Source organism: Eschrichtius robustus, chromosome 3 (assembly GCF_028021215.1).
Source record: "Eschrichtius robustus isolate mEscRob2 chromosome 3, mEscRob2.pri, whole genome shotgun sequence".
NCBI classification, from domain to species: domain Eukaryota; kingdom Metazoa; phylum Chordata; class Mammalia; order Artiodactyla; family Eschrichtiidae; genus Eschrichtius; species Eschrichtius robustus.
The window spans coordinates 653,530-669,189 of record NC_090826.1 but is presented as its reverse complement, the minus strand read 5'-3'; the positions used below and the strand labels follow the sequence as shown (position 1 = coordinate 669,189).

The 15,660-nt window shown below is 62.0% G+C and overlaps 1 protein-coding gene across 4 annotated transcripts; it reads left to right on the top strand.

Moving 5' to 3' along the window:
* The first annotated feature begins 1,534 nt into the window (after positions 1 to 1,534).
* On the top strand, positions 1,535 to 15,470 carry UBE2J2 (ubiquitin conjugating enzyme E2 J2). 4 transcript variants are annotated; one of them, XM_068538640.1, is made up of 7 exons: positions 1,535 to 1,557; positions 6,701 to 6,831; positions 9,498 to 9,538; positions 12,253 to 12,355; positions 12,435 to 12,573; positions 12,890 to 12,970; positions 13,570 to 15,470. In XM_068538640.1, exons 2-7 carry the CDS (start codon positions 6,701 to 6,703, stop codon positions 13,852 to 13,854), a joined length of 780 nt encoding a protein of 259 aa, XP_068394741.1. In that variant the 5' UTR covers positions 1,535 to 1,557; the 3' UTR covers positions 13,855 to 15,470. The 4 variants fall into 4 exon arrangements, with proteins under 4 accessions (XP_068394741.1, XP_068394738.1, XP_068394739.1 ...); XM_068538637.1 differs by lacking the exon at positions 1,535 to 1,557 and adding an exon at positions 2,821 to 2,992; XM_068538638.1 differs by lacking the exon at positions 1,535 to 1,557 and adding an exon at positions 2,828 to 2,870.
* Positions 15,471 to 15,660: the final 190 nt, after the last annotated feature.

The following is a 15,660-nucleotide window of genomic DNA, read 5'->3' as shown; positions in this document are numbered from 1 at the left end:
TGGCTCTGAGGAGGCGTGAGGTCACCAGCCTCGTGGCTTTGGAAGGAGGCAGATGGCCAGAGGGGACCTCTGGGAGAGGGAAGTCACGCTTGGGGAAGAGCTGGCCCTGGACTCACCTGGGCGTGAGTGCGAATCACAGCTTTGTCACTCATCGGCTGTGTGACATTGCCCAAGTTACTCAACCTCTCTGAGCCCGTTTCCTCAAGTACAAAGTGGGACTGAGTTTCCTCGAGGCTCAGAGGTGAGACCAACTGATGTCACTGGGCCAGTGTCAGAGCCCCTCCTTCCTCCTCCTGAGGAGGCCACCCCAGAGCCTGCCTTTGAGAGGGCAGAGACACAGAGACTGCATCCAGTGGCAGCGAGGCCAGCAGCCCCCTCCTCCCTTCTGGGCCCGTCCCCTCGCCTGCCTCACCAGGCCCCTCCAGTCCCCGGAGGAGCAGGAGGTGCTGGCTGGGGCAGGACAGGGCGTCCCCAGCTCCCGCACAACATGGGCCCACGTGGCCCCTCCTTGACGACTGTACGTTGAAAGGATTAGAGAAGGGACAGGTGGAGGGCCCCCGTCCCCCGCCCTCTCCCCAGAAGGACGGCTGGCCCTAGCCTGCTGAGCACGGCCCCAGTGGGCCTTCAAGTGGTGGCCTTCACCGAGGCTGGGCCTAGAGGCACCAAGGCGTCCCCTTGCAGGCCGGGACTGCCCTGCAGACTGCGGGTGCCTGGGCTCCACTTCCACGCCTGTGGGCATCCCCACCCTCAGGGACAGCTCAGAGTTGGCCCTGGGGGGATTCCGGTGCAACAGACGTGAAGTCTGAGCCCATGGGCTTTGCACGTGTGTGCGGGATTCCTGGGGGGGTGGGCAGGTGGGGGCATCCTCCCCGCCCTGGGGCTGGACCATCTGGAGTCCGTGCCCGCCGGAGGGTAAGGGGCCTCCTCGGTGCAACTGCAGAAACTCTCCAGCCCCCAGGCATTGACCGCAGTGGCAGGCAGGGGCTCCTGCCACCACAGAGGGGGCTCCGGCCGGCTGCGGTGGGCAGAGTGTGTGACGCTGCCCGTGTGTGGCTCAGGGTCCGGCTGTGGGTCTGCCCCACACCTGTGCTTGAAACACCCTGGTGCTTCATGGTGGCCTCCCTTGTAGAACTCTCCGTGAGCTAAAAACAGCTGGGCCCACCCTGTGTGGGGATGGCAGAGCCCGGGTTGGGGGGAAGGCGGGGGAGTGAAGGGCAGGCTGAGCTATTTCCTGAGCGTGGCAGCAGGAGGTGGGGCCTGGGGACTGCCAGCCTCCCCAGGACGAGGGAGGGCCAGCGCCGGGGGACACTGGGGGCCAGAGACGTAGCAGGCTGGCTTCCCACGGGCCGACTCGCCTGGTGCTGGGCCGAGGGACGACAGGCACTCCTTCTGCTTCCGCCCCGGGCCTGGGGCCAGCCCTGCAGTGGCCGCTCAGATCCTGCCTGAGGTGCCCTGGGTGGGCCAGCCTCGGGGGTGAGCGTGGCCGCCCGCCCGCCCTCTGCCAGTGGCCATGGCTAGACCCGTCAGTGCTTGGAGCCCACCGTCAATCGCCACGTGGTCAGTTACCCCGTTGCCCGGTGGTCTATTCCGAGACGCAGTCAGGGTCGTGGTCAGGGGTGAGAACTCGGGGTTTGAACCGCAGCTCTGCCGCACGGAGCCCTGTGCTCTGCCCAGCGACGGCCCCTCTGGATGGGTCCTGGCTGATGACCACCGCCAACCTCAGAGCCGAGCCGGCACTGGCACAGCCTGTGTGGGCACCCCCAGCCCCACTCACCAGGAAGGGTAGTGTGTCGGCCTGCCCAGCTGCCCAGCCCTCCCTTTTCCAGAAACCCACCTGTGTGCCATCCTCACGTGCCCCCCAGTGTTCCCCAAGGCAGATGTGAGGTGCAGACGACACCTCCAGGCCCCGTGGTCAGGGCTGTCTCGATGCTGTCCCAGCGGCAGTACCCTCTGCTCCCCGGGGCCTTCCCTGGCCGCCCCACCGCCCTGCTCTGCCTCCCCCTCCCCCAGGGCCAGGGAGGGGACCGTGGGAGCGGAAAGCCAGCCTCAGTGCGGCATCCACGGTGCGTAATGACCCTATTCATGGGCTGGGTAGAAAATTCGGTCGGGAAACACTGCAACGCTTTTTATGAGGACAGCTCTCCCCCTGGGCAGGGGCTGGGTAGGCTTCCCACGGCGGACCCCACCTGGCACAGGTTCTGGAGGGGCTCCGGGTCCCACGCGACACCGCGGCCACACAAGGACACCCAGGACTCGATTCTCAGGGCCCCGGGTGGTTCGGTCACTGAGGCCCGGGGACGCAGAGTGCCTCCCGCGCTCTCCTGTTAAATGGGCACAAGAACTGGGCCCTCCAGTCCGCACTGGGCCGATGCTTTGAAAGGGGGCCGGTGGGAGGGTCGGCGTCCCAGAGAAGTCGGGCGGGGCTCACGCCGGCACCGCGGGGGTCACCCTCTAACAGGACCTGTCTTCCCGCGTAAGGCCGAGGGTCGTGAGGAGGGGAACGTGCTGGGTGGGGGGCCCCGGTCCGCTGTGGCCGCTGACTCTCCCCGGGGCCGCCAGCCGGACAGGATTGCGGCCGAAGGATCAACCAGAGAGCCCTCGCTGGCTGACCAGACGCGCAGAACGGCTCGAGCCCCGCCCCGCGGGGCTGCAAGCCACTGCCCATGCGCCGACTGTTTCCGCTTCCTGGGGCGGGTGGCGGCAGCGAGACGCAGGCGACATCCGCCCGGCCGCCTAGAGCGGTCGCCCCCCCCCCCCCACCCAAAACTAACCGCGCCCCGGAACCGGAAGCGGGGATGGCCCCGCCCCTTCGAGCGGCCATCTTGGAAGCAGAGGCGGCGGCGGTAGCGGCGGCAGCGGCGGCAGTCGGGGTGGGTTTGGTCCTGGCGCGGTGCAACTCTGCGGCGCGGGCCCCACTCTCCCGCTCCCTGCTCTGGCCTCGAGCACGGCGAGCCTGAGCGCGGCGGCGGCGCACGTGCGACGACGGGGAGAGGTGAGCACGCGCCGCGGGCCTGTGCCGGGGCCTCGGCCGCGCGTCCGCCCTGCCGGAGCCGGCCCGAGCGGCGGGCGGGGGGCGCGGGGCCTCCGCACGGCCCATCCCCGCCCCGTCCGCGCTCGTGGGGCCCGGCCTGGAGCTTCCGTGCGCGGAACCCGATTTCGGTTACGGCGGGGCGCCCGGGGCTTCGGGGCGGCTCGTCCTCCCTCCGGCCAGCTTGGGGATTCGGGTGGTTACACGGTTGGCGTCCCACGGAAAGGCCTCCCGTTAGTGGCACACTTGCGGCCGCCGTCAGGACGGGCCGGCGTAGAGCTTGGTTCGTAAACTGTCCTGGGAATCCGTGTTGGGATGGGGTGACTGCCGTCCAGCCCGCCGTCGCTTCATCCCCGAGCAGTTAGGACCCCAGACCGCCTCTTACGTCCCCCCAGCAGTGAGCGTGCCTGGTTGACGCCTTTGGGGTGGTAACTGAGAGAAAATCCGGGCTGTCAGAGTGGGAAGCTCCACGCCGGGCGGCCGGAGTGGGCCCTGGACCGGCTCCTCACCTGTGCACGCCCGCTCTCCCGCCCGGCCAGGTGTAAGCGTCTCGCCCCTTTTCCAGTTAGCACGACTTAGTTGGTTTGTGTTTAGTTCCCATGCATTCCCGACCGCACGCGGGCCCAGGCATGAAACAGAGAGGTCAGGCCCCAGCCGGTGGAGGGGGCGGCGAGCGAAGCTAGTGAGGGCGGTGGTCGGGGCTCTGTTCTTTGGAGGTGAGGGGCCCTCGGTGTAGGCTCGTTTCCGCGGAGAGGAACTTAAGGGTCTCGCTTGATTGAAAGGTCCCGCATGTCTGCAGGCACCGTTGGATCTCGGCACCTGGAACTGGCGCTCAGTCATCTGCACACTTTGGCCGCGCCGATCTCTGGCAGGTGCGGGAGTGGCGGCGGGGCGGCCCCCATCAGCCCCGGGCCTCCGTCCAGCCTGTGAAGCAATCCTGCTGGTGAAGGGAGAGACTTCCATGCGAGTCCCGGACACGGGTGTGTCACGTGCTCTGTGGCGGGTCAGGCCAAGGTCTCGTGCCGCACCGTCACCGGAGCACTCGGCCGCCGAGCGGGAGAAAGGGGCGGGCGGCGCGTCTGTCTCCCCGCGGTCCCGGAGGGACCCGTGCCCGAGACGTTGGCTCAGGCTGCGCGTCTTCAGCTTCTCTGCCCTGCAGTTTTGTGCTCGGGCCGTTTCTTGTTCTGTTCTGTTTTTGGACGTCTGCGCCCTGTTTCCTTCAGTGTAACACGCCTTACGTGCTCTCTCCGTGGGGACTTGGCCCGAAGGGACCTCAAGGAGCGCTTCGTGGTCTGTGGAGGCGCCTGGTCTGAGCGCACGGGCAGGTTGGGAGAGGCCAGCTCACGTCACCCAGAGGGGCCTGAGGGCGCTGCGCAGAGGGAGCCCTTTCCTTTGAGGGACCCGGTAGCTGGATTGCAAGTCGGCTTTGGAAGCAAAAGCGAGAGAAAAGTGTATTTGCGCCCAGCCCGGCAGGATCTGTTTTGTTTATTTTCTGTGGCCGTGCACGATCCTCCGTGAAGCACCCAGCTGGCCGCTTGACTGAGGCCCGCACGGCTGTGTCTGAATTACCCGGGGAGCTGCTTTGCGTCGGCAGAGTTAACTTTGCGGCGAGCAGTTAAAGGAAACGAGTCCTGGGCGGTGGCCCTGCTTTTGGACTGTCGCTGTGTTTGTCACTACACATCGCCCTGGTCCCCTTGGCTTCTCCGGCTTTTGGGGCGGGGCTGCGGGGGGAGCGCTCCCCCCAAGCTGGTCTAGCCACCTGCAGGGGGCACACCGGCCAGCGGTGTGTGATGGGGCCTGGCGGTCACCTGTGCGGAGCGGAGCTGGGTGGCGTGGAGGCACTTGACCAGGGCCTCGGCGAGTCGTCTGCCGGTAGAGGCTGGAGCGGGAAGTGGCCGTGTGGTTGGGATGAGGAAGGGGTCGGCTCAGGCCGTGTCAGGGGCCCTGGGGGTCGGGGACTAGCGGGCGGTCTGGGGCTGCTCCTGAGAGGACTTGGCAGGTGCTGGAGGTGTTGACGTTTATTTGCTCAGTTCTGGGTGCGTCCTGAAGGGTTGCGATCAGAGCTGTGCGGGGAGAAGGGTCACCCGACTTCAGCGAACGGGATGGACTGAAATGGAGGGAGACTGCGCGCCGGCAGGCTGGGCGGAAGTCTCGCGGTCTCTGACGGGCAGAGCGCAGCGGGCCCTGCGTCGGGGGGTGTGGTGGGGCTGGGGAGAGTGGGGGCGAATGGGGATCCGAGGGTTAGGGGCCCCAGAGCAGGAAGCAGGGCTGCGCTGTGATGTGTGCGGTGGGACCACTGCCGGTGCCCCGGGGGTGCAGAGTGAGACAGCGAGCCCTGGTCGTCTGGTGGAGAGGGAGCTCTGCGGAGGATCCCACCGGGCAGGAATCCGTGGCCTCTGATGAGGCGATGTGGGCAGAGACTGATGGGAGGGAAGAAGCGTGCAGAGGCCCCTGGCTGAGGTGAGGAGGGGCCGGACCTGTGCGGGGAGTGGCTCCAGGTGGAGACCCTGGCCACTGTCGTCTGGTGCTGCGGCGGGACAGGTTGGGAACACGGGCAAAGTGACTCCTCCCTCACTGCCCCGTCCAGTTGGCCTCCCCTCTAGCCTGGACACTCCTTTCCATCCTGAGCTGCACACCCTGGTGTGTCCTCTGTCTCCACCGTGTTTTACACCAGTGGCTTTCACGCTTTATTTTTAGCGGTAGAACCTTTTTGCCTTTCCACCTCACGTTGTGAGAAATTCTAGTACGTTAAGTGGATTGAGCTGGAGCCGTTCTGGTGCCCGTGAGAGCGGGGAGCCCTGTCTTCCGCATCCTCATCCCGCCCTCCCGCCTCTGGAGCAGAGCTGAGGTGTCCCAGGGTCCCCTGAGCAGGCCAGGTCTCTTGCCTTGAATGACGGCTGCTCCCTCCCTCCCCGTCCCCAGCCCTCAGTGCTGTCCTGTGCCATCCTGTCTGTCCCATTCTGTCCCATCCATCCTCTGCTGGGCCACCAGCGTGACCTTTCTAGCAGAAGATCTGATTTGCCTTAAGGTTTGGGCCTAAAGTCTTTGTGGGCACCGCTTGACGGCCTGGCCTCGCATCCCTGGTTGGCCTCATCGGCCTCTGTTCACCTGCCGCGGTGCCCCAGTGCTGTGTCCTGGACGCAGCACGCTTCCTTATCTCTGCCCGTCCGGCTGCCGCTTCCCGAGTCTCTCTGGGGTCCCCATCTCTCTCTCCAGTCCCAGGAAGAGGCTCTTCCTCTGCTCCTCTGTTCCTCCCACCCACCTGTGACCCGTGGTAGGTGTGCTGCAAAACGTTTAACAACGGGCTTCGGTGGGCCGTGGCGGGGGAGTGGCACCACCCAGCATGGCGCCGGGGAGATGCCCACGGGGCAGGCGGTCAGGGCCCCCTCCCACGACCCTTGCAGATAGAGCTGTTTCTCCCCGTGGAGCTTCTTTGAAAGCAGGAGCGGGGCTGCAGGGTTTTTCTTAACCTTTCCGTCTGATGACGTCGTGTCAGCAAAGATCCTAGCGGGGCAGACAGGAAAGGGGACTCCGCAAGGCCCGCGGGTGTCTGAGGGCGTGGGCAAGTCAGCGCGGCCCGTGGGCCTCGACTCTGGGTGGCGGAGGCCGCCTGTAGGGAGGGCGGCAGGGGACACCTCTGTCCTCGTCAGCGTGGACCCTTGTCTTCCACAGATGAGCAGCAACAGCGCTAAGAGAGCACCCACGACAGCGACCCAGCGCCTGAAGCAGGACTACCTCCGGATTAAGAAGGACCCCGTGCCTTACATCTGTGCCGAGCCCCTCCCTTCCAACATCCTTGAGTGGTAAGGCTCTGCGTCCTCCTTGGCCCACACCACCTGTCCCCCGGCTTCTCTGGCTGGGCTGCGTGGGCCGGATGGGCCACCTCGGCGCAGGGAAGGGCCTCCTGCGCCCTTGGCGGGTGTGAGTTGACTGTGAGGCCTGTAGACGCTGTCCGGTTGTCTCCACGGTGGGCAGCAGACGGGGATGTGGGGGGCTGTCCTTGACCCCTGCCCGCCGGGGCCAGAGAGGAGGTCGTTGCTGGGGGAGGCTTTGGGGCCTGCAGGCCTCACGGCTGTTGGAGAAGCTACACGTTTAGACTCTGCTTCTCTGCTCTTGGCTTCTTGGTGCTGTGAGCTGCCCTGTCTTTGGCGAGTTGGTGCCGGGGGGACGGGTCCTGATGCTCCAACCCTGTGTGTCTTGTGAACATGCGTTTCATAGTGACTCTCGCCGTGTTGTAGTGCCCCTACCGGGTTTGCTGGTGAGTTTGTGAGAGACAAAGTGTAGGGCTGAAACATTAAGGAGCGTTTTCTCCTTGTTATGTTTTGTTCTTAACAAATACTTAGAAATTTTTTTGAAATCCAGAGAAAAGAGATCTGAGTTAAAAAGTATTTTCCAAGTTGGACAGGTGTTCGAGGATCCTGGGTCTACGTTCCTCCCGTGGCTTGCAGAGAAGGGCCAGCGCTGGCAGGTGGGGTGGAGGGTCCCAGGGGGAGGCTGGCCTTGGCACGTGGGGGGGGCATCAGTGTCACAGCAGAGCTCTCCCTGCCCCCAGGCGACAAAAACCAAGCGTGGCCCCCAGGACGTAGTTGGCAGGGGGACAGATGGGTTCCATGGCAGTCGAGGGGAACATCCTCATTGTGTGGGCCCGTGCTGCATGTGCGTCGGGTCCTACGCTCCATCATTCGCTAGGAGGACCCGCTGCAGAGGAAGAGGCGCAGGGCAGAGTCCACTGGAGACCAGACGCAAGCTTCCCCTCCGCTGCGGCCAGCTGTGACAAGCCGTGTGAGGTGCAGCCGCCAGGGAAGCCCTTTCGGGACTGAGCACCAGGGATTTCAGTGGTGTGGGGCACGGGCACCTCTGCCTGGTGCCCACCGGTATTCCAGACTCCCAGCAGGACAGCAGGCTTCCCTTCAGCATTAACCACGTTTTTTGCACAAGTAGTTGAGATGCTTTGGGGTGATGAGAACCCCTTGGAGTCCAGTTCCCAGACGCTGGCTGAGGACGGCAGCGTCAGGCCTGCTGCGTGGGCCCCTCTGCTCAGCTGAGCGTGTCTGTCGCTTCAGCTGGGAGAAGAGCGCGCTTTTTTGGAAGAGGCCTGTCCTCCAAGCCTTCCTTGCTCTGCTGCCCCAGGCCCTTCCCGGTGTCCTCAGATTGGGCACAGGAATTGGGAGCAGTAACAAATTAAGGCTGCGTTCCTCGGTGTGTTCTTGGTCTGCTGACATAGGATGACAGTATTTTTTGAGTTAGACGTTATCAGGCAGCAGGGGGTGGGGGTTGTCTCAGTGTCCTGGTGGGAAGCAGTGCCTGAAGGGGTGGTTACTGACCTGTGCACAGTGTGTCTGGTGTGGTATTTTTGGTTAGGTCTACTTTCTTCTTTGTGCTTTTCTGTCTTTTTTGAAGATTCATTAGCTCAGGGACTTCCCTGGCAGTCCAGTGGTTAGGACTCTGCGCTCTCACTGCCGAGGGCCCGGGTTCAGTCCTTCATCGGGGAACTAAGATCCCACTAGCCGAGAGGTGCGGCCAAAAAAAAAAAAAAAAATTCATAAGCTCAAACGCTTCTTGACGTAGAGATGAGGCCTCGTGTATCTGCTTGGAGAGCAGAGGCCATGGGGCTGGTGCTCCCGGTCTGAGGCTCCCTGCGTGTGAGGACTTTGGGGACAATCACGGGCTGTCCCTGTCCCTCCTGCTCGAGGGCAGCTGCTCTGAGGTCGAGTCTGGTTCTTCCAGGACGTCAGGGCCGGGGACCCAGCCTCTGCGTGTCTCCAGCTGTTCCCGGGTTAGCTACTGCGTGATATTTGGGCATGCTGAAAAATACCAGATTTCAGGTGCGTCTCAAGAATAAATTGTGAAGTTAATTTTTTTTTTTTTTTTAATTTATGTATTTTTGGCTGCGTTGGGTCTTCGTTCCTGTGCGAGGGCTTTCTCTAGTTGCGGCAAGCAGGGGCCACTCTTCATCGCGGTGCGCGGGCCTCTCACTATCGTGGCCCCTCTTGCTGCGGAGCACAGGCTCCAGACGCGCAGGCTCAGTAGTTGTGGCTCACGGGCCTAGCTGCTCCGCGGCATGTGGGATCCTCCCAGACCGGGGCTCGAACCCGTGTCCCCTGCATTGGCAGGCAGACTCTCAACCACTGCGCCACCAGGGAAGCCCTGAAGTTAATTTTTAAATCGTCAGTTGACGCTAACGGTTAGAGAGGATTAGCTTTTTGCATATTGTGTTGTGGATACAAAAGTACTCTGTGGAAAACTTGGGAGACGCAGCCTCTCTGATCCCGTTACAGAGCGGCTAACACGCCAGCAGCTGGAGAAACTGGGGAGCTGGGGAGCTGGTCGGGTTCACCCTTCAGTTCACCTACTGAACGTCTATGAACGTCTAGTTTCGGGTGGGTGCTAAAAACCCCGGCCTTGGAGTGACTCAGATTTTGGAGAATTTGCCGTCCCCAAAGCCAACTCATTTTCTTCCCTCCCTCAGGCACTATGTGGTCCGAGGCCCTGAGATGACTCCCTACGAAGGTAAGTCTTTGCCCCGAGTTAGAGGAACAAGTGTCTGTGTTCAGAACTGCCATTGCCTGAGAAACACTTTCTATTTGTAAATAACACTGTTTCTGGTTTGGATGTGCGTGAGGTAGACCGCACGCATGTGGAGCCCCTTCTGGTTTCCTGCAAGTCCTAGAGGGGTTTGCTCAGTTTGGTTTTGCCCATGCGCCTCCGTCTTCAGGGGCTGCTGTGAGTATCGAATTTACCCAGCCTCTGACGTCAATGGGATCAGAGCTGGGAGAACAGACGGGGAAAAAGTAAGACCAACATGTGTATTGTTGAAGGAAAGAAAGGGCATTTCCTGAGCGCTCACTCTGTGCTGAGTCCTGTGAGCTGAGGGGCGGCCCCCTGTGCGGGTAGGGCCCTGAGGTGTAGGGGCCGCAGGGCCTGCCGTGGTCAGGCGATGCCACCCAGCATCCTCTGGTGTTTGCAGACAGACCTCGGAGCTGCCTGTCAGTGAGTCTCCAGGGGCCCGAGGGGAGCCTGGCGCCAGCCTCTGGGTGGTGGAGCCTGGGGCAGAGCCGTGGCCAGGTGGGCACTCTAGTCCCTGGCTCCTGATTTTGGGTGGCCGGAGCAGCGCACTTGTGTCTTCCTACTGTGGGCTTGTGCGTTCGATTCCACTGGAGGACCCGTGCTGCTGGGGAGGAAGCGTGGGTGCTCTGGATGCCCAGGAGTGTTGTGGGTAGTTGGGCAGACAAGTCACTAGCCTCGTGGGACTCTTGTGGCCCAGGAATCCCTGTTGGGGGATGACCTGCCCTAGGGAAACAGTGTGCAGAAGCGTATCTATAGGGTGGGCGTGTCATGACCACAGGGTAACGGCTCGGCGATGGCCTTGTGTGGGGTTCCAGGAGAAAGGGCGGAAGACAGGCTGCAGAACAGCTTGCACAGCTCGTGTTAAAACACTTAAGAGACGCACAATACGTTTTTAGCGAACTTGGATAGGTACCGAGAATGAGCAGTGTTCTCTCGCAAGTAGGATTATGCCTGGTTTTAAAGTTTTCTTATTCTTTGTGGTTTTAGTGTTTTCCATACAGTAGTGAACACTTGCTTACTAATTGTGTGACGAGAGCCCCACACACACACCGCCCCCAGGACCAGCCAGCACTGTTGGTGGCGTAAGTGAGGCTGACACCTGGGCAGGGTAGAGGTGGCAGGGAGAGGAGAGGGCAGCCCCGAGCGAGCGGTGTGGTGGCTGGGGCTGCAGGAGACCCCCGTCCACCCAGCCCCTCTGACCTGGATGAAAGGCTCTCCTTTTCCAGACCCAACCCTGTCACTCTTGCTTTCATTTGCCCCATCTGTTCTCCTCTGTGTCCCTGCTGTTCCCGGTCGTCAGGCTGGGAAAATCGTCATCCTCCTTGTCAAGGTTTCCTTCGGAGACCAAAGCTTTTTCTGCTGCCCTCCCCCTCCTCCGCTGCGCCCCGCCCCCCCCACTGCCCTGCTCCCCTTTTCCCCTCAGCACCTGCTGTTGTGTCCTCTCCTGGTGCCTGTCCCCTCCTCAGCTCAGGGCTCTGCTGGCTGCAGTGCCATCCTCTGCCGACCCTGTTCCCATCAGGGTCTCGGAGGGACCCTCAGAATTGCCGCATCTGGCAGCTGGCTCTCAGGCCTCAGGGTCTGGGCCTGTGTGGACTCTGGCTCCCTCCTCATTTGCTCCTCTGACTTCTGGATGTTCTGACCCTTCCCTCCCGTGTCCACGTCAGTCTGGCTCCGTGTCGGTTGCCCGCTGACCCGGTCCTTGCGCTGGGCTCTGCCGGTGCCGAAACTGCGACACTAGTTTCGCAGTTCAGGCGGGCTTCCCGGTAGTCCACGAGTGTTGATCTGTGTCTAGAGGTTTTACAGCGTCCCATTAAAACCCTGACAGAGGTTTTTGTAGGTGAGTACAGGCTTATTCAAAAACTGGTTCTAAAACTTACACGGGAAGGCGAAGGACCTAGAATAGCTAAAATAGTTTTTTAAAATCATAAAACCGGGGGAGTCACCGTGCCTGGTTCTGAGACTCGCGGTGTCGTGTGGACGGGATGGTGTGGCCGGGGCGCGGCGCGTTCCGGAGCAGGAGTGACAGTGACGGAGCAGGAGTGACAGTGACGGGGGTGGGGTGGGGACACCGGAAGGAGCCGGGCTCGGGTGGGGCCTTGAGGAATGGTAGTGAGGCCTGAGATGGGGTCACGTGGCCCCGCGGGCATGTCGTGACTTCAAGGCCAGGAGTTTTACATAAAGGAGAGGGAGCATCTGGCAGGGCTTGGAGGGGAGCGGGGGGGGGGGGGCAGAGTTTCGTTGTTTACTTGTTCTTAAGGGGGGGAAATGACGGCGCGTTCGCCTGCTGCTGGGTGTGGTCTGGGGGAGGAGAGGCAGGTGGTGCAGGAGTGAGGGGACCGGAAGAGCTGCCACTCGCGGGGTGGACGTGGGCCAGCGAGCAGCCTGTGCAGGCTCTGTCCTGATGCTCTGCTCTCGGGGAGGGGGCGCGCGAGGGTGGAGGAGGGGCGTGTAGTCGGCATGGGGGTTAAGGGCCCCCCCAGGTTGGTGGGCGTGAGCCCCAGTGAGGTGTGTGAGTTCCAGGGATGGTCGGCTGGTGGGTAGGGGGTGGGGAGACCTAGCGGGGTGGGGGCGTGCCGGGCCGGGACCCCGAGGGCGGTGAGGGTGCGGGCCTGTCGCGCTCTGAACGATGACAAGGCTCCTTCTCTGTTCTGATACAGGTGGCTATTATCATGGAAAACTAATTTTTCCCAGAGAATTTCCTTTTAAACCTCCTAGTATTTATATGATAACTCCCAATGGAAGATTTAAGTGCAACACGAGGTAAGGCGTCCGGGTGCTTCTGAAGTGGGACTGGGGTGCTGAGGGGTGTGCACCCCGTTGACTGGGTCCCTTTCTTCAGGCTGTGTCTCTCCATCACGGATTTCCACCCAGACACGTGGAACCCGGCCTGGTCCGTCTCCACCATCCTGACGGGGCTGCTGAGCTTCATGGTGGAGAAGGGCCCCACCCTGGGCAGCATTGAGACGTCGGACTTCACAGTGAGCGGGGGGCGGGAGGGGGGCAGTGCGGTCGGTCTCCACAGCTGCTGCACGCAGTCGGGACGGCGACTCCTTGTTACCGGGCTTTCATGTCTCTCCCGTGTCAAGCAGGGGTCAGGTCTGGCATCATCAGCGGATGCCGCAGGAAGGTAACAGCCTTCGGAGACCGCACGTCAGCTTGTCACGAGGAGCACGCTTGTGGAGTCCTTTCCACAGCGTGAAGACCGCAGCCCTCGCCTGTCAGTCCGTCTCTTGTTAGAATGTGGAAGAATTGAAATTAGCCTTCGGGCTGATATTTCTCCTTTTTTCTTCCTAGAAAAGACAACTGGCTGCACAAAGCTTAGTGTTTAATTTAAAAGACAAAGTGTTTTGTGAATTGTTTCCGGAAGTCGTGGAGGTAAGAAAGTGAAAGTTGGCCATTAGTTTTGCTTTCCCCACGTCAGGGACACTTGGATTCGATACTTTCCACAGAGAACGTGTGCTCCTGTGTGTCCCTGTGTTGCAGACCGGGAGTGGGGGCGACGTGTTTAGGTGCAAAGACCTGACCCTCTCCTCCGGGGCCTGGGGGCTGGATGGTGGGTCGGAGACGGGGAGAGGTCAGGGGAAGGCCGCTGGGCCTGGCGAGGTCCTGGGCGGGCCGGGGGTGAGGGGCAGGGATGCTTGCTGGTCGTGGTGCCGGAGCAGAGAACCTGGCCGTGAACCGGAGGCTGAGCCGCACGGAGGTCGGGGCCCTGGTGGCTCAGGGTAGCTCAGACCCGGCTCAGTCCTAGCTCGTGAGGCGTAGGCTTGGCGGTTTGGGCAAGTCACGTGGCCTCCACGTCTGTTAAACAGGATTAGCGGTGGCACTGCCTCCGAGGGCAGTTGTCAGGACGAAACGTGTGCAGCCATTGCCCGCCGACCCTGCAGGGTCTCTGTGGTAGACCGCGGTCCCCTCCCTGGCCCTGAAGGAGCTGGCTTGTTTCAACCAACCCTTGTTTCTTGCTGTTTTTGTCTTAGGAAATTAAGCAGAAACAGAGAGCACAAGACGAACTCAGTAGCAGACCCCAGGCTCTCCCCTTACCAGACGTGGTTCCAGACGGGGAGACGCACCACGGCCAGCACGGGCTTCCGCTCCTCAACGGGCACGCGCCGGGGGCTGGGCCGCACCTTGCGGGGCTCCAGCAGGCCAACCGGCACCACGGACTCCTGGGCGGTGCCCTGGCGAACTTGTTTGTTATAGTTGGGTTTGCGGCCTTCGCCTACACGGTCAAGTACGTGCTGAGAAGCATAGCACAGGAGTGAGCCGCCGCCACGACCAGCAGAGGTGGTCGGAAACGAGGGACGCTGGGCCCGAGCTCGACGTGGGCTGGCTGGACGTGCCGCCGAGCACCGGGCGGGCCTGCCTGACTCCTGGGGTTAGCTTTTTAAAAACCTTCAAAAAGAAAACAAAAACCAAAGTGTGTAGTTGGATTTGGAGGAGACGCGAGACTCCCAGCCCCCATTCTGCCCTGGCGTCCGTCGGGGGCTGTGAGGCTGCATGTCCACGAGAGGGCCTCACGCTTTGGTTTTATAGCTTATCTCCTGTATTGTCTTTTGGACCTATTTTAGTAACCTGTTTTTCATTTTATTAGATTTGGTCACTTAAAAATATAAAACTCGATGCCTATCCAACACTCTGCGTGCGTTCTTAGTGTGGAGCTCTGAGTCGGCAGGCAGTGCCGGGGGCCCGGCAGGGTGGCCCGGGGCCCGCTGGCCGGGGACGGCCATGGGTGGGTCAGGGGATTGGGCTTCGGCATTTGTGTTCACTTAGAACGAAGCAGGTTCCTCCTGGGAAAAAGCACGTGTGCTCTGTTTTGCTGAAGTTGAGAATCTGCTTCCTTTCTGACCACAGGCTGTCACCGGGGCTGAGCTGTGCGTCCTGCGCGGTCGCGCTGCCGGCTTTCTCACCCCCATGGCTTCCTGCGGGCTCCCACTGGCTGCGCTAATGGAAGGAGGAGACCTCCCAGCGGGCGCCGGGGTCCCACCCGCCGGGCGGGCTCTGCGCACGTGGGGCTTCCCACACACGTGGTCCAGCTCTTTGGTTTGCCCTGGAGACAGGCTCACGCGTTCCCTTTCACAGCGGATCCGTGGCCGGTTCTTAGAGGCTGGCCGCCTGGGAAGGACACCCGGGTTCAGGGGCAGCGCCGGTGGGCGCCGTCTCAGACCTGGGGCCTGCGCCTCCTGAATCGCCGACGTTTCCCTGTTCTCGTCTCTGCTAATGACGTCCCTGCACGGTGTTTGGAAGGCGCCGTGTCCGGGCGCCACCGCACGACACCCTGTGACCTCACTCCAGAGGCCGGCAGGGAAGCCGCGTGCAGCCCGGTGTTGGTGCATCTTTGACGTTCTTTGTTCTTTGATCAACTTATTTAAAATTGCTCTTTGATTTACCGCTTGTGTGTATTCAACCCACTCTTGTGAAAAAGAGTCTTTCATTTTGTCTTTGTTCCTAAATTTTGTGCTCTTGGGGTCTGTATACCACAGGTCCCTCTCTGCCCAGTACTGGGTAGCCTGTGGGCAGCTGGGTGTCCCGTGACCCACGGTGGACCCCGGTGGCGGGGTGGTGCTGTGCTGCTGGGCCCGGGCCCCGATGGGTGCGGCTTTGCCAGACCTCCCTCCGTCCACTGCCGGCCCGAGGGTGCGTCTGTGGAGGTTGGTGCCCGTTCCAGACGCGCCGCGTTTCCTGAGGTTCTTCGGAGGCGGAACGTTTGGGAATTAGAAATTACTTGACACGTGTTTTTTCTTTTCTGTGTGTGAAATCTCAACTTTTAAAAACCAGTCAGTGGTGGGAGCAGATCTGTGCTGTACAGAGGCTCCCACTGGCGCCCGTGGCGGCTTGCTGTCTGATGTGACCCCCAAATAAAAGATGACCTTGTCCTGTCGGGCCTGTGTCTCTCCCTCAGAAGGTTCTCCCAGGCCCGGGTTTGGGGTGTCACCTGGCAGACGCAGCTCGCAGGTCTCGGTCTGAGGGGCTGGTGCGGCTCCCCCCGGGCGGTGGGCAGGCGGCCTGCTGAGGGCTGTGCCGGGGCTCCGAGGTCCCGTCCTCCCCTGTGGAGGCGCTGTGTCCATGGT